The 25671-nt window shown below is 59.1% G+C and overlaps 1 protein-coding gene across 2 annotated transcripts; it reads left to right on the forward strand.

Annotated features, from left to right (window-relative positions):
- The first annotated feature begins 2787 nt into the window (after positions 1-2787).
- On the forward strand, positions 2788-23546 carry RELT (RELT TNF receptor). 2 transcript variants are annotated; one of them, XM_004051781.5, is made up of 11 exons: positions 2788-3022; positions 15634-15703; positions 17084-17158; positions 17288-17454; positions 17677-17756; positions 18745-19002; positions 20377-20457; positions 20776-20857; positions 21020-21277; positions 21630-21828; positions 21987-23546. In XM_004051781.5, exons 2-11 carry the CDS (start codon positions 15659-15661, stop codon positions 22032-22034), a joined length of 1293 nt encoding a protein of 430 aa, XP_004051829.2. In that variant the 5' UTR covers positions 2788-3022; positions 15634-15658; the 3' UTR covers positions 22035-23546. The 2 variants fall into 2 exon arrangements, with proteins under 2 accessions (XP_004051829.2, XP_055212741.1); XM_055356766.2 differs by having other exon boundaries at positions 2891-3022; positions 18745-18990.
- Positions 23547-25671: the final 2125 nt, after the last annotated feature.

Consider the following 25671-nt stretch of genomic DNA (forward strand, 5'->3'; position numbering starts at 1 on the left):
GGAGCATTGAATTTTTTTTTTTTTTTTTTTTTTTTTTTGAGACGCAGTCTCGCTCTGTCGCCCAGACTGGAGTGCAATGGCGCAATCTTGGCTCACTGCAACCTCCACCTCCCGGGTTCAAGCGGTTCTCCTGCCTCAGCCTCCGAAATAGGTAGGATTATAGGCGCCCACCACCGCACCTAGTTAATTTTTTTTTCTTTGTATTTTTAGTAGAGATGGGGTTTCACCATGTTGGCCAGGCTGGTTTAGAACTCCTGACCTCAGGTGATCCGCCCACCTCGGCCTTTCAAAGTTCTGGGATTACAGGCATGAGCCACCGCGCCTGGCCTGGAGCATTGAAATTTAAGTCTGAGCCGGCCGTTCCTCCAGGCTTGTACTGTATGTACTTCCTTTTGGAATTCTAGCACAGCCAGCAAGCAGAGCGGCACCCACTACCTTTGGTCCATGACTCCAAGGCAGTCATCTACTCAGACCCCTGCATACAGCCACACTGTGGTGGCTCTGATCCTGCGACCCAGGATCCCCACCCCAGGCAGGGCCTGGCTGGGGCATGGCACCTGTACCCCTGCTTCCAGGTCCCCATCACAGCTCGTCCCAGTTTACTGGGACCTTGTGCGGTGTACCTACAATGAGGTGCACACATTCTCTGGGCCCACTTGCCCAGCTGTACCATGTGAAGTTCAACAAGATGGTCTCTGAGGTCCCTGAGCTCAGGGATTCCAGTGCTGACTCCATGGGTTCAGTTGAGATGCCAGGATTTTATAAAGCCTGTGATTCTGAGAGTCCTTTGTTCTCAAGCCTGTGGTTCTCCAAGCTCCATAAAAAGCGAGTCTAAATCTTTCCTGTGGCTTCCACAACTGCTTCCCTGTCTACTCACTGTGGAGCAACCCAGATGCTGGTAGACTCTCAGGGAGGGGCCCACATCACAGTGGTTTCAGGGTCAGAGCTGGCTGCAGGAGGAGCTGGCGCATCCACCCAGCAGTAAATAATAATTAGGCTCCCTCCTAACCTGGGGGTTGCAGGGCCGAGAATTGTTTGGGCTGTGGCCCCGGGAGACCTACTCTATGGAGCTGCTGCCAGGGCAGCCAGGTAGCTGCCTCCCACAGAGAACTTCAGGCAACATGTCTGGCACCCCAGTTTTCAGATAAGGAAACTGAGCTGGGGGTGGATTTGATGAAAACCTCACAGAGAGCTGGTGGTAGAGAGGGGCCTGGACCCTCTCTGGGATGTCTGATTAATAGCCAGTGCTCCTTAACCAAAAAGCATTTCCCCATTTAGTTTATTGATTGAGACAAGGTCTCACTCTCTCACCCAGGCTGGAGTGCAGTGGCACGATCGCGGCTCACTGCAGTCTCAACTTCCTGGGCTCAGGTGATTCTCCCACATATTTTTGTAGAGACTGGGCTTCATCATGTTGCCCAGGCTAGTCTCGAACTCCTGGGCTAAGCGATCCTCCCAACTCAGCCTCCCAAGGTGCTAGGATTACAGGTGTGACCACTACACCTGGCCTTCCCCATTTGGTTTATTGAGTGACGACACCTGAAATTGCCACCATTTGAACTCTAGAACCTAGAGCTGGGGTGTAGATGGTCCCCTTACAAAGAAAACATTTCCAGGAGTGGAGGCATTCTGGATACTCTGGCCTTCCATAGGCTGGGATGTGGGACCCTGGAAGAACCCCTGCCCCAGCCCTGGAGGTCTCCATTGACATATGAGGGTGCTGATGTCATGATCCTTACATCAATGACCTGTAGCTCCTTATGCCCTTCCCCCACAACCTGGGCATGACCCAGGGAAATGGAAATTCATCCCCTGCTCCCCTCCCCATGCGGTGTCCAGTTCGCCTCCTGGAATCTCCTGGACTCTGGGGACCTGACCTTTTCCGTCTCCTAGCCCCTGGGTTCAGATTCTATGACTGTTTAGAACTCCACCCCCAGCCATCTATCCCCAGCTGACTTATTTACCTTCCTCTCTCCATCTCTGTCATGGGCTGTGGTTATCCTGACCCCAGCCAGGCCTCTGGCCCAGCACTAGGTCCTCCCTGGTGTCTCAGTCTCCCATCAGCCCTACTGTCCCAGGAGGACCGCCTGAGATCCCCTGAATAGTACTGAGAGGGGGAACGGGCCACTGAGCTGCTCCCTCCAGTCCTGGAACACCCTGTAGCACAACTCCAGGGGACACGATTCGGAGTCGGAATACAGTGTGAATACTGCCTGGAGTTTGTGATGACTGGCATTGGAAACTGGCAGGGTGGGATGGCTGTAGTAGGGAGGGGGGCACTGAGTCACCTGTCCTGCTGGAGGGAAACTAACTACCCTGGCAGAGAGAAGTGGTGCGGGGAGTAGGGAAGTGGAGGCAGGAGACGCCTCCTGGAGGATTTCACTAGGCCTTGAAGGATGTGCCGAAGCCCACCGTGTGGGCTTCCTTTATAGACTCACCTTCACCAGGCCTTTTCGCCAACTAGGTGAGGGTTTCCAGGGTTGGGCCTGGGCCTCGTCAACAAGGCAAAGTGAGGTTATTCTTCCTGGCCACCAACTGGCAGGAGGAAGATGAGGCCCAGAAAGGGGCAGAGGTGGCTCTAGTTACACTGGCAATGCTGAGAGGACCCAGAGGAGTATCTCAGTCTCCAGTCTCTTTATCTTGCTTCGCACAACTCCTTTCTTGGTTCAGAGCCCTGAAGAGGCGGATACAAGAGGCCCTCTGGGCCCCGCCGCCCAGTCCCGCGCAGCCCCCTGCAGTTCCCAGGGGCGCGAGAGAGGGCGACGTGGAGCAGCGCCGCCCGGCGGCAGAGCGGCGAGCCCCTCCGCGGCTCGGGGTGAGTCGGGCGGGGGGCGCAGACCGCGCTCTGACGTCGGGGGCGGAGCGGCCGTGACGCGCGGGGGCGGGTCTGCGCACCTTCCCGGCCTGACCGGCGATTCATTCAAAAGGCGCACAGGCTGCGCGGCTGTCCGGGCGCTCGCCGAGCCGGGCGCGGCGCCGAGTTGAACGGGGAGCCGAGCTGGAGCTGCCGCGGCGCGGCCAGGTAAGGAGGGCGCGCGGAGCGCCCATCCAGAGTCCGCTCTCCGCGGCCGGGCCAGCGGGATACGGACCCCAGTGGCGCCCTCTGCCTCCCCGCGTCTCTGAGGAAGTTCGCGGGCTCGGCTGATGCGGCAGCCCGGCCGCGCGCCCCCCCACCCCACTCCTCCCGCCTCGCGTCCTGTCCCGGCGCCTTCCGCGCACCGGCCACCGCCAGTCTCCGAGCCCCGTGACCTGCAGGTCCTCCGGCCGCGACTCCGGGCCGGCCCTGCGTGGTGGCTGTCGGGGGGCGCGCGGGGAAGCAGCGGAACTTGCGGTGTGAGGGGCCGGCGGGGCCCGGAGCGGTCCCCGGCCCGGGAAACTTGGACCGAGACCAGGTTGTGGTGCGGGCTGGACGGCGGCGCCTCGGCGCGGCTGCGGCGCGGGAAGGCCAAGGGGGGGTCTGGACGGTGTCAGCCCGTGACTGTGGGTGACACGGCGCGTGAGGCGGCCTGGCCGGGCGAACGTGTGGCTGGGACACTGGGCGGTGACGCCGGGCCGAGCGGGCGACACAGAGGGGCTCTGTGTGTGGGAGACAGGCAGCGTGTGTGCGTGTGTTGTGTGAGGGAGAGACCCGGGGTCACTGGGGTCGCGAAGTGCGTGGCTTGGGGCGTGACCGGCGCAGGGCCAGGGCCACCCGTTACTGTGAGTGTGAAATAGAGGGAGAGGAGCCCAAGTGACTGAGAACGAGCCGAGCTCGCTGGCGCCATGGTGTGCGTGTGGGGTCAAGTGGTGTCAGTGTGTGTGTGTGTGTGTGTGTGTCTGCGCCTAGGGCGATGATGAGTAAGAGGCAGGAGGAGGAGGGACCGGACCTAGGACACCTTCCGGCAGATGGGGGGCGATGAGGAAGTTGGGGAGCCAGGAGACAAGGGTCTCCAGGACTGTCCCCACGAGGGCACCCCTCAGGAGTTCAGCTTAGTGAGGAGATGGACCCTGAGGGATAGGCCCTGGCCGAGGGAGAAAGCCGAGGCTGGGCAACATCTGGTGGGGTGGCCCAGCTGGCAGCAGGGTAGGGGCCCTGTGGTAGTCTCAGCTTCCCCCCGCCCACCTGCATCCACACACTCACGCATCGAAGTCCCTACACCTGGCAAAGTTCTGCCCCTGTGTAATCTGTATTCTCAGCGGACCCGGACACAATCTTGTTCTCAGACCCCCCCACCCCCCTCCCCCGCGCAGGCCTCAGTCTCCCCATCTGCACACTGAGGTGCTGGGCTTTGAATGGACTGTGAATCATCATTTTGGGATCCTCTATTGTTTTTGGGTCAACCGCCTGTGTTCTCCCTTCCCTTCAGGCAGAAAGACTGCAGTGGGGGGTGGGGGTAGGCTTCTCCTGGGGACACAGTGGCCCAGGGGCTGCACTCAGGGGCTACTGATAGGGTTGGAAGCACAGCCTTCTCCAAAACTGGTCAAGGAAACATTAGCCTCCCACCCAAAGGCTTCCTGGTCCTCTGTCACAAAATGGATCCATAGACAATATGGATCCCCAAATCCATAGACATTCACTTGTCTGCCTGGGTGTCCTTTCTTCAGTTCCTTGGGTTGGGGGAGAGTGGGGAGAGACTTGTTCCCCAGGAGTGGTCTCTGGTCTGGGAGGCTAAGTTCTTGCTGGAGAGCTGGAGCGGTGCCCTTTCACCATCTGGGCAAGACCCTTCTGAGGCCCCTTCTCCCATACGAAGGTCTGTGGGGTTCATGCAGGGTGGGGTGGAAGCTGAGCTCCCTAGTCTAGGAGAGGGTGGCACTTGCTGTAGAATCTGGAAGTTCTGTCTTCTGCTGTCGTCCTCTGAAAATGCTGATTACATTCTAGGGGTGGGGGACAGGGTGGGGGACAGTGTCAGGCACTGTTCTGAACACTTCATGGTGTTCTGTCTTGTTGAATCTTCGCAGTAATTCTGAGATGTAGTGACTGTGTTTCAGAGAAAGGAACTGAGGATCAGAAAAGCAAAGTGACTTGGCCAAGGTCATACAGAGTCAGGACAGTGCCAGGACTGGAATTCAGGTCTTCTGACCCCAGAGACCTGTGAGATGCTGGGAGAGAGGATCACCCACCTTCCTAATGACTGCTCATGGCTTTCCTGGACTTCTGTCTCTCAAACTTGGGCTAGTAGGCGTGGCCTTGCCAGGGCATTACATTGTGAGTTCTAAGTATGATATGTGTGTGTGCACACATGTCTGGAACACTGGGGATGGGTGGGTTACATGGTCATCCTGTTCCTCCCCAGACTTCACTCCCAACCAGACATCACCAGAAAGTCCTGTCCCCTGCCTTCTAGAGCCTGGACCTGGCTTTGGGGGTGTCCCCATGACTTAGAAGAGTGTATGGAGTTAGCAGCACAGCCTAGGGGTAGCAGGGAAAATTGAGAGTCCCAGGTGACCTTCATCATACTTGAGAGGCCCCCTCCCCTCTGCAGTTGCTCTAGAGGCATTTCCCCAAATCCACCTGCATGTTATGGTGGGGAGCAGACAGGGAGTGACCTTGAGCTGGTCCCTACTCTCTCTGGGCCTCGGTCTCCCTGTTCTTCCCAGAGACCCCTTTTGGCTCTGACCACTGTTGCCACTTGGCCAAGAACTGGAACTGGGGATCAGGGTGTCCCTCGGTCCTCTCTGCAATGACTGGAGCTGTGCTTCTTGGGGCTGATGAAAATAGCTGTCATGGTCTCTAGGGGCTGAGCCGGAGTTATTTCCATCCTCAGCAAAGAGGTGGAAATAGCTTAGGGCCTGGGAGGGGGAGCAAGAGGAGAAGGGTTAACTTCTCCTTATCCCAGCCTTAAAGGAGGCCCCCAGCCTCAGCCTGTGCCCTGGCCAAGCCAAACCTTTCTGGGAACTTGGGCCTCTGGGGATGACAGTGGGGCCAGGCTGGGTTTCCACTTGTGACCACAGTTGGGACTGGTGTGATAGCTGCTGGAGGGAGGGCCCTATGTCTAGCCAAGGAGAGGAGATATTGAGGGCCAGTCAGCACCTGCCCCTACTCATAGGGTCAGGCCCAATCTCATTTCACAGAAGGAGAGATTGAGGTTCTGAGAATTCAGGGACTTACCCTAGGACTCCTAGAACCTTCACCTTCCAGACACGGTACCTGCCTTCTGTCCTGAGTTTGTCATTCTGTGTCCACACTTTCCCTGGCGGCTGGAGGTTGGCCAGCACTGGAAGCAGGCCCAAGACACACCTGGACGTCGGCCTGCCTCATATTCCAGCTCTGGCCTTGCCATCCCTGCCCAGGCTCTGGTTCTAGCTTCTGTGCTTCCACGTCGGCTCTCCCACACACTGCCAGAGTGACCTCCATAAAATAACTTGCTTTTCGCCTACAAAGTGTAGTTCAAACTCCTCACCTGGCAATGAGGCCTTTCCTTCCAAGGCCTTTCAGAATTTACATCTTTACCCTCGCCTCTCCTTGCCAGATGCCTTGTCTGCCTTGCCTTTGCTTTTAAAGCTTCCCTCTTTCTAGAACCCTCTTGGCCATCCAGACTATAGCCCCAGCTCCACCTCACCCAGGAAGCCCTCCTGGCCCGAAATTAGTCTCTCTTCATTGTTGTGGGCCACCTGCCAGGTGTCCTTCCTCACTGCTGGGGAATGGGCACAGGTTTGGGGCACCTGTGGGTACCGCATGCTCAGCTTGGTGGGGCCAGCGTGGCCAGTAGCCCACCCCCTCCCACTGCCGTCTCTGTGCTGACGAGACCTCTTCCTGAGGAAGGGCAGCTGCTCTAGGATCCCAGCACCTGTGTGCTGGGAGGCACCGGGAGATTTGCACGCAGGTTTCTGGTGCTCACCATGACCTGAGGCAGAATGTGTGCTGGGGGGTGGGGGCAGAGACTCAGGGCCACTCCTGTGGGTAGGGGGCAAGTGTAGTGCTTGTCACGGTCCTCGACATCTTGAGCCAGTAGAGGCAACTGTCCCTGCTCAGGCCCTGTTGTGTGCCAGGCTCTGGGCCCAGCATTTCCTCACAACAGCACTGACCCGGGCCCTCTCCTTTCCAAGTTGGTATGGGGGAACCTCGACTCAGAGAGCAGCCCTAGGCTGAGTCACGCAGTCACTTGTGTTGTAGTCAGGTACTCCAGATCCTACCCAGCCCCCAGCCTGGTCTCCAGGCAGGAAGTGAGGGTCGAGGGGTTTGCCTGACAATTCTAACATTAGTTTCTCAAGAATGGCCAGGCTGGTCAGCACCCAGTCTGGCTGGGCAGGACCTGACTACTTCTGTTATGGGGCCAGCCCTTCTGCCAGGTCAGCAGGAGAGAGGACCAGAGAGGAAGGGGTTTTGCCTGAGATTACTCAGCAGGGTGTGTTTGGCGCCATTCCCCACTCAGGATCGATGGGGGAGCAGGGATGTGGTCTCTGGACGGAGAGAATACCCACTGTGTGCTGAACCCATGTCTTTCTGGGCCTAGGCTTGGTGCTGCTGAGTGGGGCTGGAGTGGCAGAGAAGACAAGAGCCAATGCTGCATCCCTACTCTGCCCATCCCTGGGATTATGGCCTGGGAGGCTGTCACATCCTCAGCCTTATACTCCTGGGGGTCATCATTCCCTCCAAGCACAGGCAGGGAAACCAAGGCCCAGAGAGAGGAGGCACTTGCCAGGCCCCAGTGTCACTGGGATCCAAACCCAGGTCTGCTGGCCTTGAAGGCCAGAGTTCTTTCCTAGGCCACTCTGGGAAAGATGAGAGCTCTATAAATAAGCTGCCCATGTGGCTGTGAGCAAGTGCCCTGGCTAGTTGTCACAGACAGAGGGGGACAGCGGGACCTCTACAGCCAGTTAGAGTCAGGGTCTGAGTGTGCAGGTAGAGAGAGGAGTGGGGGCTTCCAGAGGAGGGACCTACGCTTAGCCCAGTGCATGCACTGTGAGGAGGAGCAGTGAGAGGGGAGGACCTTGGCCGCCCACACCACCGGCCTGCTGCATGCCTGGCCTCCTGCACACACCCTTTCCCTCCCTCCCTCAAGGAGCCTCACCCCTTCTGGAGGAATCAAGGGAGACTGAAAACTGATGGCAGGGGTGAGGGGTGGGGGAGTCTGGAGAGGAGAGGGGGCCCTCTTGACAGGGAGGCTGGGGAGGCTTCCTACAGGAGGGGATGCCTGGCCCAAGGCCTGATTGTAAGAAGAGCCCCTGTTGCCTGTGAACGCTGAGTCCTCCACCACACCATGAGGTCAGCTGCACTGGTGTAATTGGGAAACAGGCTTGGGAAGTTGGGGCTGGGTTCCTGACTGCTGAACTACCCCTTACATTCCTGACCATGGCCCTGGCTGGTGTGGGAGCAGGTGGATGCAGGCCTGTACAGGGGCTGGGACATGGGCACTCAGGGCCCTCCCAGAGAGGCCGAGGCCCCTCTACTTGCGCTGCCAGGGTTTACATGGAGTTCCCCAAAGCACTCTTGCCACACCCAAGCCTCTGGGTGACCTCGGCTGGCTGTTGCTTGGTCCTGAGCTTGGGTTCCTCTGGCCCTTGTGGAGCTGTGTTGAGAGCCCTCAGTATCCCATGAGGCAGGGACTAGCACCCCTGTTTGCAGAGGAAGACCCCGAAACTCAGGGAGGGTAAGTAACCTGCCCAAGGCCACCGCTCTGCGAAGTGACAGAGCCAGAGTCTGAACCCTGGTGGGTTGCTCCAGGGCCCAACCTTGTCTCCTCCCTGCTCCACCACTGCACTTGCACTGACCCCAGTCCTCAGCGTAGCTCCACTGGGTAGGACCTGACCTGGGATGGCCCTGGGGGCGCCTCTTTCCCCAGCACCGCAAGTCTGGGGAGAGTTGGAGAATGGGGCAGACCAGGGCTGTGGTCTCCCCCAAGTCCCTCCCAAAGCCTCTGCCCAGGTCTTCCAGGTCAGGGTGATTGGGGGCAGGGCCCATGCTGAGCACATTAGGGACTTGGGATCAGTTTTATGGCCGGGGCAGGTGGCAAAGGTGGCTTCTTGGAGGAGGTAGCAGAGCATGAGCCGGGGCTGCAGTGAGGTGTCCTTCAGCACCCCCAGACCCGTTGCTGTCCTGTCTCAGGGCCAGGGTTGGCAACACAGGGCTGTCTGTGGTGCTGAGAGGTTGACGGTGGGCCAGAAGCAGTGGAGATACCAGGCCTGGGTGGCTCAGGCAGGGGTCGCCTGCCAGTTGCCCCTACTCCAGGGTAGGTAAACTTCATCTCCTTCAAGGTGAAGTTGTTACAGGCTACCACTTGACCTCTCTGAGCCTCAGTTTTTTCCGTGTGAAGCATGGAACATGTCTTTGAGGGGGTCAGTGAGACCCAGCTTAGAGTGGGAAGGGGACAGGCAGTAGTGCTCAGTGAGGAGGGTTAGGGAGCCCCCTCTCTGCCCGAGATAACTGTCTGGTCTCAGACATCCCTCCTCTAGCCCCAGACTCAGCCCAGGAAGTGGGGCAAGGATTGCACCTGTACCATACCCAGACTGGGAGGAGCTGGGTGGGCCAGGTGTGGCCACCTCAGCCCTTTTCTTGGCCTCAAGGGGCCAATTTAGCCCCCTTAGCCTCAGCCCCACCCCATCCACCTGAGCCACTGAAGCCCAGGCCCAGTGGCAGCCAGGAGGTCTGAGGTGCAGAACCATGCCCAACTTCTGGGGGTGTGGCTGAGAGTGGGCTGGGGAGCAGCTGCTGCCCGGCCTCGAGGTGGTACAGGATTAGGGGCCTAGGATTTGAGGGGTTTATACCCCATCATGGTGACCTGGGAGCTCATGGCTGCCCAGGGCTGTGGGAGGGGGCAGGAGTGGAGCACCTGTCTCACTGAGTGGCCCTGAGCCAGCCTCCGCACATCTCTGAGCTTCCAGCAGCAGCCCTAGTAAGCTGGGGTTCCACCCTGGGACCTCTTTTTCCCCGCTCTGGGAATTCCCAGACTTCCCCGGTCTTCCTGCCTCTTTCAGTTCACAGCTCCCTTTCCTGCCAGAGCTGGCACAGACTAGAACAATATGCAAATGAGTATAGATGCAGGCAACTCCTAGAGGCCCCATGGGATGGCGGTGCAGACAGCACCTTCTCCTGGGGCCCTCCTGGGTCCTTAGTAACAGACCCTCAGTTGAGCCACCTACTGGGTGCTACTAGCTTGCTAGCCTCCACCATCAGGTTGGCAAACACTGCAAGGACATTTACTATGTGCCAGGTCCTGGGCTAAGTTGCAGGGCAAAAGGAGGCAGAAAAGAGACAGTCCTGGGCTCCATTCCTGCTTCATCTCTTACTGGCTGTGTGACCCCCGCCAGTGACCTCCCCTGACCTCAGTTTGCCCAGCTGTGAAACAGGAATGCTCACTTCTCCTGCAAGGAAAGGCAACAACCCAGGATGAGGGCCCGGCCTGCACAGGGCTGGGGTCCATTCCTTTCCCTGTGAGTGTGGAAGAGGGAAAGCCACTCAGTGTGGTCACTGCCCTACTTCAGCCCCACTTGCCAGGGAACCGCTGGGCTCCTTGCTAACCTGGATTTCTCTGTTGATGGGTGGCCTTTGTCTTCCTGCCTTGGGTGTGGCCACCACCAAGGGAGGCCTGTGTCCAGCTGTGTTTCCAGGCAACCCTAGCCTCTGGAGGCCAGAGGGATGTCCACAGGCTCAGGAGCCACTATCTGGGAAGCAGAGTAGCTGCCCCCCCACCTGCCCTGCTCCAGGTGGGCACCAGCCCCCACCTCCATCTCCCCCAGTGCGGCCTCTCTTAGCAGGCAGCCTGGGGAGCCTGCTGAGACCGAACTGTTCATTCTTCTCCGTCCCTTGCTTAACCCTTCCTGGCTCCCATAGGCCCTAGGGGGAAGTGCAGGCTTTTTGGCAGGCAGCTGAGCCTTGGTGTGACCTGAGCACTGCCCACCAACCTTCCCAGAATCCTCCCGTCTCCTCCACCCTCCCACCCTCCAGATTCCCACCAGGGCAAACCCAGCACCGCCTGTATACCAGACTCTGTGCCAGGCGCTGAACGTAAATAAAAGGTGTGTGCCCTTCTCCTCCACATTCCACACGTAGGGAAACTGAGTCACAGTGAAGTGTGGGGAATGCTTACTCTGTGCCAGGCCTGTGCTGAGTACTTAATGTGATTCTCTCCTTTCAGCCTTACCACAGCCCTCTGCAGGCAGGCCACAGAGCCAGTGCAAGACAGAGCAGAGCAGGACTGCACCCCATACTTTGTATCCCCAGGTTAGCCCAGGGGTTCAGATCTGGGTTCTGACCCACCCCAGCCTCTGGGCTCCTTCCCCCTCAGCCTGCTCACTGGCTCTTCTAGCTCGGCATAGCTGGGCTCTCTACCAAGAGTGCCTTTTCTGCCTTCTCCCCCAAATCAGCCCATACCCGCCCAGGTCGGCACTGGGCATGGAGCAGGCAGCTCGTGGTGGGGAAAGGGCTCGGTAATAGGATCTGCGTGGCACCATGAATGCTGAGGGGGAGGTGGGGGAGAGGGTACTTCCAGGAGGAAGTGACTTCGAGCTGAGCTGTAAGGAAGAGTGGGTGCTGGCCAAGCAATGAGGGGAGAGCAGAAAGCAGGTGCAGCGTGTGTGAGGGTGGAAAGCACTCAGCGTGGCAGGTGTGTGGGTGGGGGAGGTTGGCGGGGGCGCGTCACGACGCCATCCTGAGGGTGGTGGGAGCTGGCCCAGGGCCAGGGCCAGAACTGGGTGTCAGGGCACCTAGGCTGCAGGGCGGGACTGACCTGGAGGCCAGAGACAGGGCAAGGGGGCAAGAGCAATGGGCGCAGGCCTTGGGAGAGCTTAGGGACTGTAGGGAAGGGGAGGGCCCTGCCTAGGGGAGGGGGAGTGGCGTGGCAGGGCCCGGGTGACCCCAGCGAGCTTCAGTTCTGGGAAAGGGGAAGCTGCCTGTGGCCTGGGCTGGTGGCACAGCTTCCTCTTTCTCTGAGGCCTCCGGGCTGCACCTCCCTGGGGCTCCACCGCCTGTGGCCTCAATCGTGGTCTGGGGCCCTCAGCTTGGGGGTCTGGCCATGGCCTTTGCTAGTTGGCTTTTCTCCAGGGAATTTCTGGTTCTCATTGTTGGGGCATGTTTTTGGAGAGCTGAGTCTGAGGAAACCCTCCCCGCCTCGTGAGCCTGTTTGGAGGCCTCCCGCTTCAGACATGGGGCTGGGTGTGGAGTTTTGTGGCAAATAAAACAGACGTTCCTGCCCTCACCACTGTCTGGTGGGGGAGCAAGGAATAAACAAGTAAGCAAACAAATACTTAATCACAGCCCTCTGCCAGCAGGGCAGAGGAGAAGGGCTGTGGAGAAGGAAATCCCATGACCTACTTTAGCTTCATTACCTCCTTTAAACCCCATGACTGGCTGGGCACAGCGGCTCACACCTGGAATCCCAGTACTTTGGGAGGCCAAGGCGAGAGGATTGCTTGAGCCCAAGAGTTGGAGACCAGCCAGGGCAACATAATGAGACCCCGTCTCTACAGAAAATAAATTTAAAAATTTAGCCAGGCATGGTGGGGCATGCCTGCAGTCCTAGTTACTCAGGAGGCTGAAGCAGGAGGATCACTTAAAAGTTCAAAGTTGCAGTGAGCTGTGATCGTGCTACTGCAGTCCATCCTGGATGGCAGAGTGAGACACTGTCTCAGAAAAAACAAAACAGAAATTCCCCAAAAACTTCGCGACAGCCTTGCCAGCGAGATGAACGTCCCCATCTCTGTAGATGAGAAAACTGAGACCCAGTGATGTGAAGGTCCCACAGGGAGATGGTGGCAGTGGAGACTGGGCCCCAGGCTACGAGACATGGGAGGAGTGGCGTCTAAGCCAAGTTCCTTCTCTGCTACCCCCCTGGGGCCCCTCCTCCCCATCCAGTGTGGCTGGGTGTGGCTCTCCTCTGTCAGGCATCGGAGGCTCTGGGGCCTCACTGACTGCCCAGCCTTTAGGATGAGGCAGAGGCGGATATGGGACCTTCACATATCCCCTCCCAGCCGAGGGGGCTTCCATCTAACTGTTTTTTTGGTCACGGTTCCAGGGCCGTTTTAGACAGTGGAGGCCTTGTGGGGCAGGGGGTGAGGGGTGCTGAGCAGCAGGTGTGGACATGTGTGTGCACCAGGCCTTTCTACCTGACCGGGCAAGTCCAATGGGGGCTCAGTCTGGGCTGAGTGTGGGGGCCGGGCAGCCAGACTGGAGTAAGTGCTGGTTTGGGGTAATGAGAAGGTGCGTAATTAGAAGGTGCAGGGCCCTAGGTGGCAGTGTCTATGCGTGTGCTGGAGTGGGTCCTCGTTGGCTTTGAGTCTGGGCCTTTGGACCCCGCTTTCTTCCTGGAAGATTCTAGATCACACAGCTCTGCGTCTGTCTGCAGATGAGCAGCTGCACAGCTGCTCCCTGTGGGCTTAGGTCACCTAGCAGGTGCCACCCAGGGTTGGGGTGGTTCTAGGGCTCTCTGCTGTGGTTGCTTGGCCTCTTTTCACCCCCGCATCAGCCCTCTGGGCCTACCTTGGGGACATGGAGGGCTGCTAGAGCCGGGGGCTGGGCTGTTGGGTTGGTCACGGTTCCCCCTGGCTTTGTCTTTTTTTTTTTTTTTTTTTGAGATGGAGTCTTGCTCTGTCACCCAGGCTGGAGTACAGTGGCGCAATCTCGGCTCACTGCAACCTCCACCTCCCAGGTTCAAGCGATTCCCCTGCCTCAGCCTCCCGAGTAGCTGGGATTACAAGTTGTACCACCACACTGGGCTAATTTTTGTATTTTTACTAGAGACGGGGTTTCAGCATCTTGGCCAGGCTGGTCTTGAACTCCTGACCTCGTGATCCACCTGCCTCTGCCTCCCAAAGTGCTGGGATTACAGGCGTGAGCCACCGTGCCTGCCACAGCCTGCCCCCACCCCCAGCATCAGGCTCTGTCTTACATAGTCAGGCCTAGCGGGGAAGTGAAGCCTGAGGACTTGGGGCTCGTGGTCAGGTCTGTGGGTTAGATCCCTCAAAGGACAGGGGAGGGGCCATGGGGAGACAGGCTCGAGGTGGGAGCTGGGCCCTGGCAAGGGCACAGGACACTTTGGGGCAGAAACTGGAAGGAAGACTTGTGACCAAATTCAAGGAGTGACAGGGGACCCTCCCCAAATGGCCTGGGGGTGCCATCTGTTGGGTGTTGACTGCCAGGTGTGGCCTCCACCTTATACTATGGCCCTACCTTCTCCTGTCCCTGGCTTTCCCCTGAGCTGGCCTGGGACCCAGAGTGGCTGCCAGTGACCTGGAGAGTCCTGAGATGATGTAACTGCTGCCCACTCCCTCCCCTGAGTGTAACTCAAACCCTGGGTCCCTCTGAGATCTGCCAAGAGGGAGGGCGGGTGGACAGATCGGTTTCCTGGGCTGCTATTTTAGGTGGGAGGGCTGGGCTGCCTACAGGGAGAGGGCTCTGAGTGATTTGGGACTACCACAGGAGGCGCTTTTCTCACCTCACCGGCCTTGGAGTCACAGCGGGGGCCTCCACCGCGGTGGCCCTGAGCCAGTGGCTGGGTTCCCAGGCTGCCCCTGGGCTTAAGAGGCTGCGTGTGGCCTGAAGAGCACGGCTTTCCTCAGCCTCGTGCCCCTGAAGCCAGGCCTCCAGGAAGTACACAGCGGACTTCCTTGCTCTGCCACCTGTCCCTTCTGCTGTCTGATGTGAATCCTTTGTCCTGCTGTGTCCGCCTCGTCCACTGGCCGGAGGCTTCTCCAGAGCAGGCCACCGTCTGGGCCTGGGGGCCTCAGTCTCAGACCGGTGGGCCGTGACGCCACCATGGATATTTCTCTGAAGTATCACACACTGCACTCCCACTCTGCTTTATTTCGTTTCTTGGCACTTACCACCAACTGGCGGGGGCACCTCTCTGTTTGCAGTTGGGTCTCCCCTGGAATGGAGCTCCCTGCAGACAGGGACCTTGTCTGTCTTGTTCATACCGATTTCTCCAGTGCCCGCACGCAGTAGGTGCTGGAGAGATGACAAAGACAGAGCACTGGCTGCCGTGACCACCCCAGCCCCATAGGTCTGCCAGGGGAAGAGCTGTGGCCAGACATGTTCCAGCCTCAAGGGAGGAGTCACCCTCCCTGGAAGAGGTGTGGACAGTGGCCATGCGGAAGGACCAGGACCTAGATGGGGTGGGGAGCTGTGGGAGCCAGACCCACTTTGGGGAAAGCTTCTAGAGAAGCTTCTGGAAAGAGAGGCCTTCGTGTTGGGCTTTGAAGGGTAAAGGAAAAGGCCTTCCTTGGACCAGAACCAGCAGGAGTGAAGGCAGAGGCCGGGCATGCTTGCAGACCTGTGAGGAGGAGGTGGGGGGAGCCTGAGCCTGGAGCGCTGGGCTGGAGTGTGGAGGCCGGGCTGGGGTGTTGGGTGTTGGTTGCAACTCTGTCATCACGGACACAGGCCGCCACACGCGCTTCCTTCCCCTGCTGATGCCTCGGGGCACCTGGCAGTTTAAGGAAGGGGAAGGAAGCCCTTCCTCCTCTGGGAAGCCTCCCAGCCTGCAGAGCCTTCTTCCTGCCTTCCTGCCTGTGCTGCCCCGTGAGGCCGGCTCCCAGGCAGGGCAGCCCCCTCTGCTTGGGCCTGTGCTTGCGGGTGTGGAGCCGGCCTCCCTGGGCTCTGCCTGCCCAGCAGCACCTTGCCTGCTCCCCATGAGTCCTGTCATCCTGGAAGTGGTGCTGAGGGGACAGCAGCTGCCTGCCTGTCCCTGCCGCTCTGCCGAGCCTCCTCTCCATTTGCCCTAGGCCGGCGACCACGAGGGGCCTGAGGATGAAGCCAAGTCTGCTGTGCCGGCCCCTGTCCTGCTTCCTTATGGTGAGTTGGGGATGGGCCCTGGGAAGGAGAAAAGCCGCACCCTCAGCCCTGCATCCCTCCAGCAAGAGGGTGCAGACACTCCCGGGGAACCCCGTGCTGGGCAGGGCTCAGTTACTCAGCTCGTGAAGAATCTGAGGCAGTCGGACCCTAGGAAGCACCTCTGGGCCCACCCAGGCTTGTCAGGGAGATGGAGAATGAAGGGCTTGCTGGCATTTATGGGCAAGGCAGGCATGGCTGAGGGCAAGATGCCCGTTGGCACGCAGGCGTGAGAACGGAGCCCAGCCCAGAGGGTATGCTGGTCACCAAGAGGAAACTGGGCAAAAGAGGCCTGGGATTTGGACCTTGAGAGCCATAGCACCTCAGGTGCTGGGGTTCAAGATCTGTATTGGTCTGGGGGGTCCCAGATTCCAGGTCCCAGGACCACAGGATCAGGCCAGCTGCCCAGAGCTGCAGGCAAGTCCACATTACAGACTTGCAGCATCTTGGGGTCTGCCCTGGGGCCCATCTTTCTGCTGTGACGCTGGAAGCTCAGGGAGGGTGAGACTTGGCCTTGGGCCTTGCTAAGGGTTGCTCCATGTACGGGAGGCCTTCCAGCCTTAGCAGGTGCTGGGAGCCGCTCTGGGGTCTGAGGAGATCCCTATTCCATCTCCAGGGCAGCTGATGGTAACCTCATCCAGCCTAGGCCAAATTGGGGGACTCCAGGAGGGATTCAGGAGGGATTCAGGAGAGACAGTTCATTCCTAAGAATGGGAAGCAGAGAGAACTCCTAGTGAAATGGGCTGGGGACACACACTGAGAAGATGGAGCTTTCTTTTGGGATGCGTCTCCCTGTTTGGGTGTGTGGGTGTGAATGGGGTAGCCTCGCCTTGAGGGCAGGTCGCAGAGGAGGATGTGGTCCTGGAGACTTTCGCTGAAGGGAGGGCCCAGAATAGGAAGCGCCACCTGCAGACTTGGCTCCAGGGATTATAAATGAGGCTGGTTAATGATATGCCCAGCTGTGATGGGGGCAGGGATGGACCCAAAGTAGGAGGAAGCGGGGGCAAAATACGAGAGAGGATTCGGAAGCATTTCCTCCTCATCGTTCTGGTTAGCTGGAAGGGCTTGAGATCCTGATGTGGCCTTATCTGGGGCTTTCCAGCACTTTCCAGAGCCAGATGTGGCTCTCTCCTTGCCCAGGTACTGGTCTTGCAGCAGGTCTGGGACAGGACAGGTTTTCCGCAGTGTGAGGTATTGAGGTTAGAAGAGTGTGTCCCTGAAGCCCGGGTGGGGTAGTCAGTGGTCCCCACCACTGGGGTTTCAGGAAATAGGTAGGGGATGGATGACCCCAGAGACCCCACACCCAGCACTTTCTGCCTCTTTCAATGCCTACTGTTCTTCTAGCTGCTGCCCTGGCCTCTCGCTACCCTGACATCAACAACCCTTTGGCAGTGCCCACCTGGGGAGGAGCCCGACCTGGTGAGCATTGCCCTGCTCTCCTGCCTGTCCTGGGAGGGCCCTGAGGGCCAAGGGCAGAGTCCTGTGCCTGGCCCCCAAGGGTCCTCAGGCTTGGCTCCTGGCCGTGCTCTCACCCTTTACCTCCCACAGGACCCGGGGCAGGGCACATTATGCAGGCCCTGCCCCCCAGGCACTTTCTCAGCTGCATGGGGCTCCAGCCCATGCCAGCCCCATGCCCATTGCAGCCTTTGGAGGAGGCTGGAGGCCCAGGTGGGCACGGCAACTCGAGATACACTCTGTGGAGACTGCTGGCCTGGGTAAGCCAAAGGGAGTGCGGGGAGGGCTCCTGGCTGGGTGACCAGGACTCTGGATCCTGGGGCCCCAGCCTTATTGTACCCTGAGCAGGCCTCATTCTTCCCATCTGTGAAATGGGATGGGGCAGGACCACGGAGGGTGCCTGGTAGGAAGGAATCCAGCCTCTCCTAAGGATAGTGTTTGGGGAAACTTCTGGGCCTCAGTGGTATCTTCCCTCCTCGCAGGTGGTTTGGGCCTTGGGGGGTTCCCCGCGTTCCATGTCAACCGTGTTCCTGGGCACCTCTGGGTACTCATGGCTGTGATGGTGAGTGGCAGACTGGGGCTAGGACTGGTGCAGGGGTATGTGCGGGAGGGGCCAGTGAGTTGGAGCCCAGCAGCCTCTGCAGTGTTCATGTGGGGGCAGTGGGGTCCTTCTTCCAGCCCAGGGCAGGGCGTGCAGCCAAAGGGTCTCCAGCAGGGCACAGTCAGCCACTCCCCTGGCTGTTTCTGCCCACCATGCTTCTGAGTGGCAGAGAGTGTCCTGCGGATGGCAGCCACAGCTGGGGGCTGGGGACTCACATACTGACCTGTCCCCTGTCCGCATCCCTTCAAAGAGATTCATGCCAGCCAAGTGCAGTGGCTCATGCCTGTAATCTCAGCAGTTTGGGAGGCCAAGGCAGGAGGATCACTTTGAGACCAGCTTGAGCAACATAGCAAGACCCTGTCTGCAAAAAATAAAAATAAAAAATTAGCCGGGCGTGGTGGTGCTACTCGGGAGGCTGAGGCGGGAGGATTGCTTGAGTCCATGATTTCCATGCTGCAGTGAGCTGTGATCGCCCCACTGCACTCCAGCCTGGGCAACAGAGTGAGACCCTGCCTAAAAAAACCCATGCAGATGAGTGTGCACATGCAAACACTCACGTACACACACGCACCTCCTCCCGCCACTGAGTCAGTCACCCCCTGAGGCACTAGATTCATGGCCAGGCCACAGGGAGGCAGATCCCATGTCCCTGTGACCAGATATGTGTCCTGTGTGCCATCTCTTCACCCCCTGACCCCAGCGTGAGGGGAGGGTGGGGCTGGGTGTCTGGCCGTCCTGAGGAGGCCTTGTTTAGGACAATGCTTCGATGGCCAGAAAGGAAAACAGGAGGACAGTGGGTTGACCTTTGCATCCCCAGCATGGAGGGGAGTGGGCTGCCCTGGGCACATTGGCTCTCCTGCAGCCCCCACTGACTTGGGCCCTGGGCCCCTGTCTCTCTGTGTTTGTGTCACTCTGCTTTTGTCCTGCCTCCATCGTCTGTGATGCTCAGAGTGGGGGCGGCGGGCCCGACGTGGCGTGGAGGTGGCAGCAGGGGCCAGCAGCGGTGGTGAAACACGGCAGCCTGGGAACGGCACCCGGGCAGGTGGCCCAGAGGAGACAGCCGCCCAGTACGCGGTCATTGCCATCGTCCCTGTCTTCTGCCTCATGGGGCTGTTGGGCATCTTGGTGTGTAACCTCCTCAAGCGGAAGGGCTACCACTGCACGGCGCACAAGGAGGTCGGGCCCGGCACTGGAGGTGGAGGCAGTGGTGAGGCACAGCTGGGATCCAGGTGGGGAGGACGGGGGCACGAGCCCAGCCCCAGCTCCACTTGGGGGCTGCCAGCGGAACCCTGCCTGGCCTCTGGGGTGTGAGAGGGAGAGGCCTGGGAGGTGATAGCTGCAGACTGACAACATGGGAGGAAAGGTGAGGGGACGAAGGTGTGGCCATGGGGGCAGAGCAGAGGTGGCACAGCTGGTCAAGTGGCTTCAGTGGGATCCTACCCTGGGTGAAGCCTTGCCCATATGTGGGTATCTGGACTCTTTGGAGGCCACAGTTGTGTGTATGGTTCCAGGGTCGGATGGTGGCCTTGGAGTTACTCAAGGTGACCTCTGACCTCTGGCCTGGAGTAGGAGGAGTGCCCTGTGGCAGGAGGGCTGGCAGGGCAGCTGTCCTGTCCTGGGCAGGCACCATAAGGGGCTCGGGTTTCGGTTCCAGGCTGTAGTTTGAGTTACAAGGCCTGGAACCGGAGGGACAGGCATGTGCCACCACCTTCACCCCCAGGGCCCCGGGCCCCTTTCCTTCTTCCCCACACCACTACTCCCCTGCAGGGCAGGGGCCCACTCGCACACACCCTGCCCTGGGCCCATGGGAACCTGTGGCTACCTCATGAGTGAAATGGCATCTCCCATGCTAGCACCCTCGGCTGTCTGGGGCTGGCATGGGAGCCAGAGCCCCTTCTAAGTCCTGACACTGAAGTCTGGCGGGGGCAGGAAGCGGACAGGAGCAGTAAGCCGGCAGGAGGGAACGTGGTGACTCAGGGCCATTTTGCCTGGGACTGCGCTTGTTTTCCTAGAGACTTCCCTTTAACTGCTGGATGCTGCCTGGGTGCAAGTCCTGGGAGCTCTGTTTGCTGCTGGGCCCAGGGCTGATCATCGTGGCCCATTCTCACACCCTTGAGATTTGGGCCCAAAGCTGACTAAGGGCCCTCAGTTAAATTGTTACACAGACAGGGCACGGTAGAGAGGCCATGGAATAGCAGTTTGCTGTAGATTTGGGGAGTTCTGGGTAGGGTGGCAGCCCACAGCTCCTTGAGGCTGAGGAGGAGACAGTGCAGACCCAGAAGACGCTGACGCACCACCCCCTCGCCCGCCCAATTCAATGACTGGAGTTCAGGTGGCCCTGAAGCCTCTATGCACCCGGGCTGTTGGGTGCAGGAAGCAGTGGTGTTGAGTCATGAAGGTGATATGGGCTTCTCTGAGCCTGGATCCCACATTTGCAGGGCTCTGGGAGGCTTGTCACCTAAATGCACATGCTCAGGGCCCTTAAGAAGGCCAGGGGTGCCCTCTGCTGGCAGATCATGGTTTAGCTGAGGAGTGCGGCTTCCCCCCTCTTCCCCAGGATCAGGGCCCTTCTCTTCCCCAGGAATCAACCCTGCCTACCGGACTGAGGATGCCAATGAGGACACCATTGGGGTCCTGGTGCGCTTGATCACAGAGAAGAAAGGTGAGGAGAAGGTCTGACCCCATCCCAGTGCCCAGGAGAGGAGGGTTTCCTCCAGGAACCTGTGAGGCAGCTGCGGTGGGCAGAGTCTTGCCCTGCTCTGCCTTCCCTGCCAGGGTGCCTCAAGCAGCCTGGTGCTCTCTGACCCAGGAGTGCACACCTCTGCCTCCCATTCTTGCCTGATGAAGTGGGAGGAAAAGGCGCACAGCCCAGGCTGGGAGTGGTGGTATGGAGGGTAGGTGGGGGGTTCTCTGCTGGGGCAGGGGGTGGGAGGTGTGTCCCATATGGCCACAGTGAGGGTCTGACTGCAGCTACCCACAGAGAATGCTGCGGCCCTGGAGGAGCTGCTGAAAGAGTACCACAGCAAACAGCTGGTGCAGACGAGCCACAGGCCTGTGTCCAAGTGAGTGGGCTGGTGGGAGATAACGGGGCCAAAACCTACATTAACCAGCCTGCCTCCTGGGGATCTCCCACTTGGGTCTCCCTCCTCAAGTCACCCTGTTCCCTGCTGGGGTCTCCTGCCCCTGGCCTGGCCTATGGCCACTTCTGCCTGTGCCCCCTGCAGGCTGCCGCCAGCTCCCCCGAACGTGCCACACATCTGCCCGCACCGCCACCATCTCCACACCGTGCAGGGCCTGGCCTCGCTCTCTGGCCCCTGCTGCTCCCGTTGTAGCCAGAAGAAGTGGCCCGAGGTGCTGCTGTCCCCTGAGGCTGTAGCCGCCACTACTCCTGTTCCCAGCCTTCTGCCTAACCCGACCAGGGTTCCCAAGGCTGGGGCCAAGGCAGGGCGTCAGGGCGAGATCACCATCTTGTCTGTGGGCAGGTGAGGTGGGCACAGACGCAGCACGGGCAGGTAAAGACGTGACAGCCTGGGGGCCGGGAGGGGGAGGCAGGGCCCCAGCTTGGGCCCTGAGCACCCTGCTCAGTGGGAGCCCTGCCCTTATTGGGCCTCTCTGGGCAGTGGAGGTGGCCAGAGAGATCAGGACTTCCCGGTTACGTTGTGTCTCACATGGAGCCCTTGCATCCCTAGGGCAGCATCTTGGCCCCCATGGCACCCGGGCCTCTCAGGCTAAGGCTTTGGTCCATGAACTTGCTGTGTGACCCTGGGCACGTGCTGCCTTCTCTGTGCCCGGGGATCCCTGCTAACAGGGATGATTGCCCCACTCTCCTCACAGGTTCCGCGTGGCTCGAATTCCTGAGCAGCGGACAAGTTCAATGGTGTCTGAGGTGAAGACCATCACGGAGGCTGGGCCGTCGTGGGGTGATCTCCCTGACTCCCCACAACCTGGCCTCCCCCCTGAGCAGCAGGCCCTGCTAGGAAGTGGCGGAAGCCATACTAAGTGGCTGAAGCCCCCAGCAGAGAACAAGGCCGAGGTGAGGGTCAAGGAGAAAGGTATCTGTTGGCACCTGGGCCAACCCTGACCAAAGACGGGGCAGGGGTGGAAGTGCAGCGGGCCCTAGGCAGGGGCCACTTTCCTGGAGCCAGAAGCCAGCCCCTGACTCAGCTCTGACCCCTCACCCCTGCCCACCAGGAGAACCGCTATGTGGTCCGGCTAAGTGAGAGCAACCTGGTCATCTGAGGGGTGGTCTAGTCTGAGGACACTGCGGCCCTGCCCTGGGAGGTTCCGAAGGCTTCCTGGAGGAGGTGGAGCTGCAGCTGGGACTGTGAGGACCGAGAAGCAATGGCCCAGCAGACGAGACAGCAAAGACCAAGGCCTGGAGGTGGGAGCGTCCGCCCCAGTGAGGAGGCAGGTGGCCGGCGGGCACTGTGTACAGGAGCAGGCTGAGCCCCGCCCCCGGCCCTGCTGCCATGTTGCTCCCCTGAAGGATGCCCTGACCCCCGTGCCTGCCCTGGCTGGATCCTAGGAGCCCACGGGATTCTCTGTATCATCAGAGGCTGGGCTTGGCAGAGGGGAGGGGCCCGTGCCCGTCACCCCTGGCCCCATTCCTTGGTAATTAGCCACACCCTTGCCTCTGTACAGGGCCCTAGAGCAGATGTGCATCCCCCTCCTCTTCTAGCAGGTCTATAAAGGGAAGGGGCAGCAGAAAGTCCTGGACTAGGAGAGTGAGTCCCTGGGTTCTAATCTTGGGCACGTCTGTGGCCATCGCTGGGTCCATTTTTCTGACTGTGAAGTAAGGAGAGACGTCTCAGTACCCAGGGCCTCTTCAGCTCTTTGTAGGTTCTGGGCTGGGTTGTGGGGGACTGGGGAGCTGGGCTCTACCATCCCTCCCATTAGTAGCTTTATCCAGCCCCATTTTTGCTGCTTCCAGGGCCTCTGCCTTCAAGGCCCCCATGGGGCTGTCCATCCATGGCTCTGCCTACGGAAGGGGCTTAATGCATGTGCCTGCCCCTCCCCCAGCTGTTTTTAATGAAACTGAAAAAACAGACTTGATCCCGGCAGGACTGTGATACAGAGCCCTAGCCTGCCCAGCCAGCCCCAAGATCTCAGGAGCTTTAGAGAGAAGACTTGGTGGGGCTGGAGCACACCTCGGGCCTCAGTGGTTTCTGTGTCCCTGTGGTGCTAGTGCTTCTGGGCAGTGCAGGCGGCTGCCAGGCCCAGCCCTGACCTCCACTCTGGCTCAGCAACCTGGTTATTTATGTGGGGCCGTGCAGGCATGGGCCCACTGCCTGTCCGTCCTGTTTCTCTTATTTATTGAAACTCACCATTGCCCTATCCTTGTGTCTCCACCCCCTTCCATGTGTTGAATAATAAAAGGTGGGAAAGTGCTGTCACGAGGAGCTCCTTTTCTCTGTGCCCTTTCCAGCTTATCCGCCTGTTCCACTTGTACCTGTCCAGCCCTGCCCTGTGTTGGGCACCGTGACAGGCTGCCCTCCCCTCACAGTTCCTGCACCTCAGCAGCCAGGGAAGCAGGGCCCAGAGGAGACCCATCAACTCATCTGGTTCTCACCAAAGCCCCTAGCTAGAGGCAGGGCTGTCCCACAGAAATAGTGTGAGCCACATATGTGACTTTAAATTTTCTGACAATCACATTTCAAAAAGTAAAAAGAAGCAGGTGAACTTAATTTTTTTTTAACCCAGTCTATCCAAAATATTTTCATTTCAATATAAAATCAGTATAAAAAGTGTGAATGAGCTGTTTTTGCTTTTGCTTTGAAATCTGGAGTGTATCTTACACATCTTGATTAGAACTCAAATATTTCAAGGGCTCCATAGCCACGTGGCCAGCAGCTACCACACTGGTCAGCGCAGCACCTGAGGAAATGCACTGCGTGGAGCCCAGGAGGTAATTGGGGGTGAGGAAGATGTGCGGGCCAGGGAATGTGTTCCACAGAGAGGGACAGCATGTGCAAAGGCTGGGCACCAACACATAGTGGGCACCTGGGCCTTATGCCAAGGACGCCAGGAAGCCTCCAAAGCATTCAGCTCCTGCTTGGCCAGTGTGGAGAGGAAAGGAGCCACAGGAGCGGGTGCCACACCCGGCAAGACAGAGCGTCTCCATCTAAAATTCCTAGGGCAAGCTTCCAACCTGGCCCAAGGGCCACATGTGGCCCAGGATATGGCTTTGAATGGGGCCTAACACAAATTCATAAACTTTCTTAAAACATTGAGATGTTTTTGCTTTTTTCTTTTCTTTTTAGTTCTTCAGCTATTGTTAGTGTTAATATGCGGCCCAAGACAATTCTTCCAATGTGGCCCAGAGAAACCAAAAGATTGGACACCCCTGTGCTAGGGTTTAGTAATGGGAAATGGGTCGGGGGCTTAGGGCCAGCTGGGTGGGGCAACAGGAGCAGTCCTGGGGGCACCTGTGACACAGCCATGGAGGATGTCCCATGCCATCCAGATGTGAAGGCCCAGAGCTCTCAGGAGACAGACCTGGAGACAAGAAGACCTACAGGCACTCAGGTGGGTGTTTAGGCCAGGCCTGGGCTGGGAGGAAATGTCCTGGGGATGATGCCTGGGCTGCTCCAGGGCACCACAGAGAAGGCACTGCTAGGGAGGCAGGAAAGAAACCAGGGAGGGCAATGTCCGTGGCAGTGTCCTGGCAGCCAGGGGAGGGGGTGGGTGCAGGGTGGGCTGCAAGGCCAGGTGCTGCTGGGGGTGAGGAGGACTGCTCTGTGCCCTGGTGAGTGGCACAGGAACTTGGTGGGATTCGCCTAAAGGGAGGGGGGAGACCAGGGCCAGGGCCAGGTGGATTGAGGGAGACAGCTCCCTGCCGAAGCCTGGCAGGCCATAGCTGGGTGGGGCCTCAAGCTCTGGGGAGAGACAATTTTCAGTTAATTTGAGGTTTTATTGTTGTTTGTTATGTTGTCTAAAGACGGAAGAGAGGGACACATTTAAACTAACGGCCTCTGAGAGAGGCTGAAGAACACGAGTGACACCTGATGGAACCTGGGGAGGTGTGGAGAGGACCAGCCTGTGGAAGTCCCCGGCCTGTCTGCAGCAGGCACAGGGCAGCTATGGGGCGGCCATGCTGGGGCTGTCGGGAGGCCTGGCTTCACAGGGGGCAGGGAACTTTCTCCTGAGCAGAAGCCAAGCTGGGGGCCTCCTCCTACCCTGGGCAGACGTGCTTTGGGATTTGACTCTCCTTGGGTACCTAGGGCACAGGCGTCTCTCTCCGGGGCTTTTCAGGTGGGCAGGAAGGGGAGGGACACCTCTGAAGATCCAGGAGATGTTTCACCTGCACCAGAAGAGGGGAAGGAAACAGGCTGGACATCAGGAGGAATGTTCTGGAGCAGAAAAGGATGCCAAAGTGTAGGACAGGGTGTCCATTGTAGGGGACTAGCAGGCATCACCAGTGTACCCAAATAAGTATTTCCTGCAGCTGCCAGAGTGTCTGGAGTCCCTATTTGCCAGCTGCTCAGCTGCATCTCAGGGTCTGGCCTCTCCACCTTGACTGGCCCTCAGCCTCCTTCCCCAGGGGAAGGCTGGGCTGTGGGGTCTAGATGCCCTCTCCGCAGCCTGCCCGTCTCGCCTGGGCAGAGGTACATACACATGCAAGCCAGGGTGCACCAAGGCTGGGTGCAGGCTTCCAGGCCAGGGCTGAGCGCCCCCTCACAGTAAGCACTGTGCTCTCCTCCAGACTCCCCCTCCCCAATTTCTGCTTGCTGAAAGGTGTGGCCCTGGCCTGTTTCTTCACCTGTCCCTTGGGGTATTGAGGCTAGCTTGCAAGAGTGGGATGAAGAGCTGAGGGCTCAAGTAGGAGTGTGTCTGATGCCCTTGGTCTTCAGGGTCCGTACCCTTACCTGGAAGCTTT

The sequence above is a fragment of the Gorilla gorilla genome, chromosome 9, assembly GCF_029281585.2.
Source record: "Gorilla gorilla gorilla isolate KB3781 chromosome 9, NHGRI_mGorGor1-v2.1_pri, whole genome shotgun sequence".
NCBI classification, from domain to species: domain Eukaryota; kingdom Metazoa; phylum Chordata; class Mammalia; order Primates; family Hominidae; genus Gorilla; species Gorilla gorilla.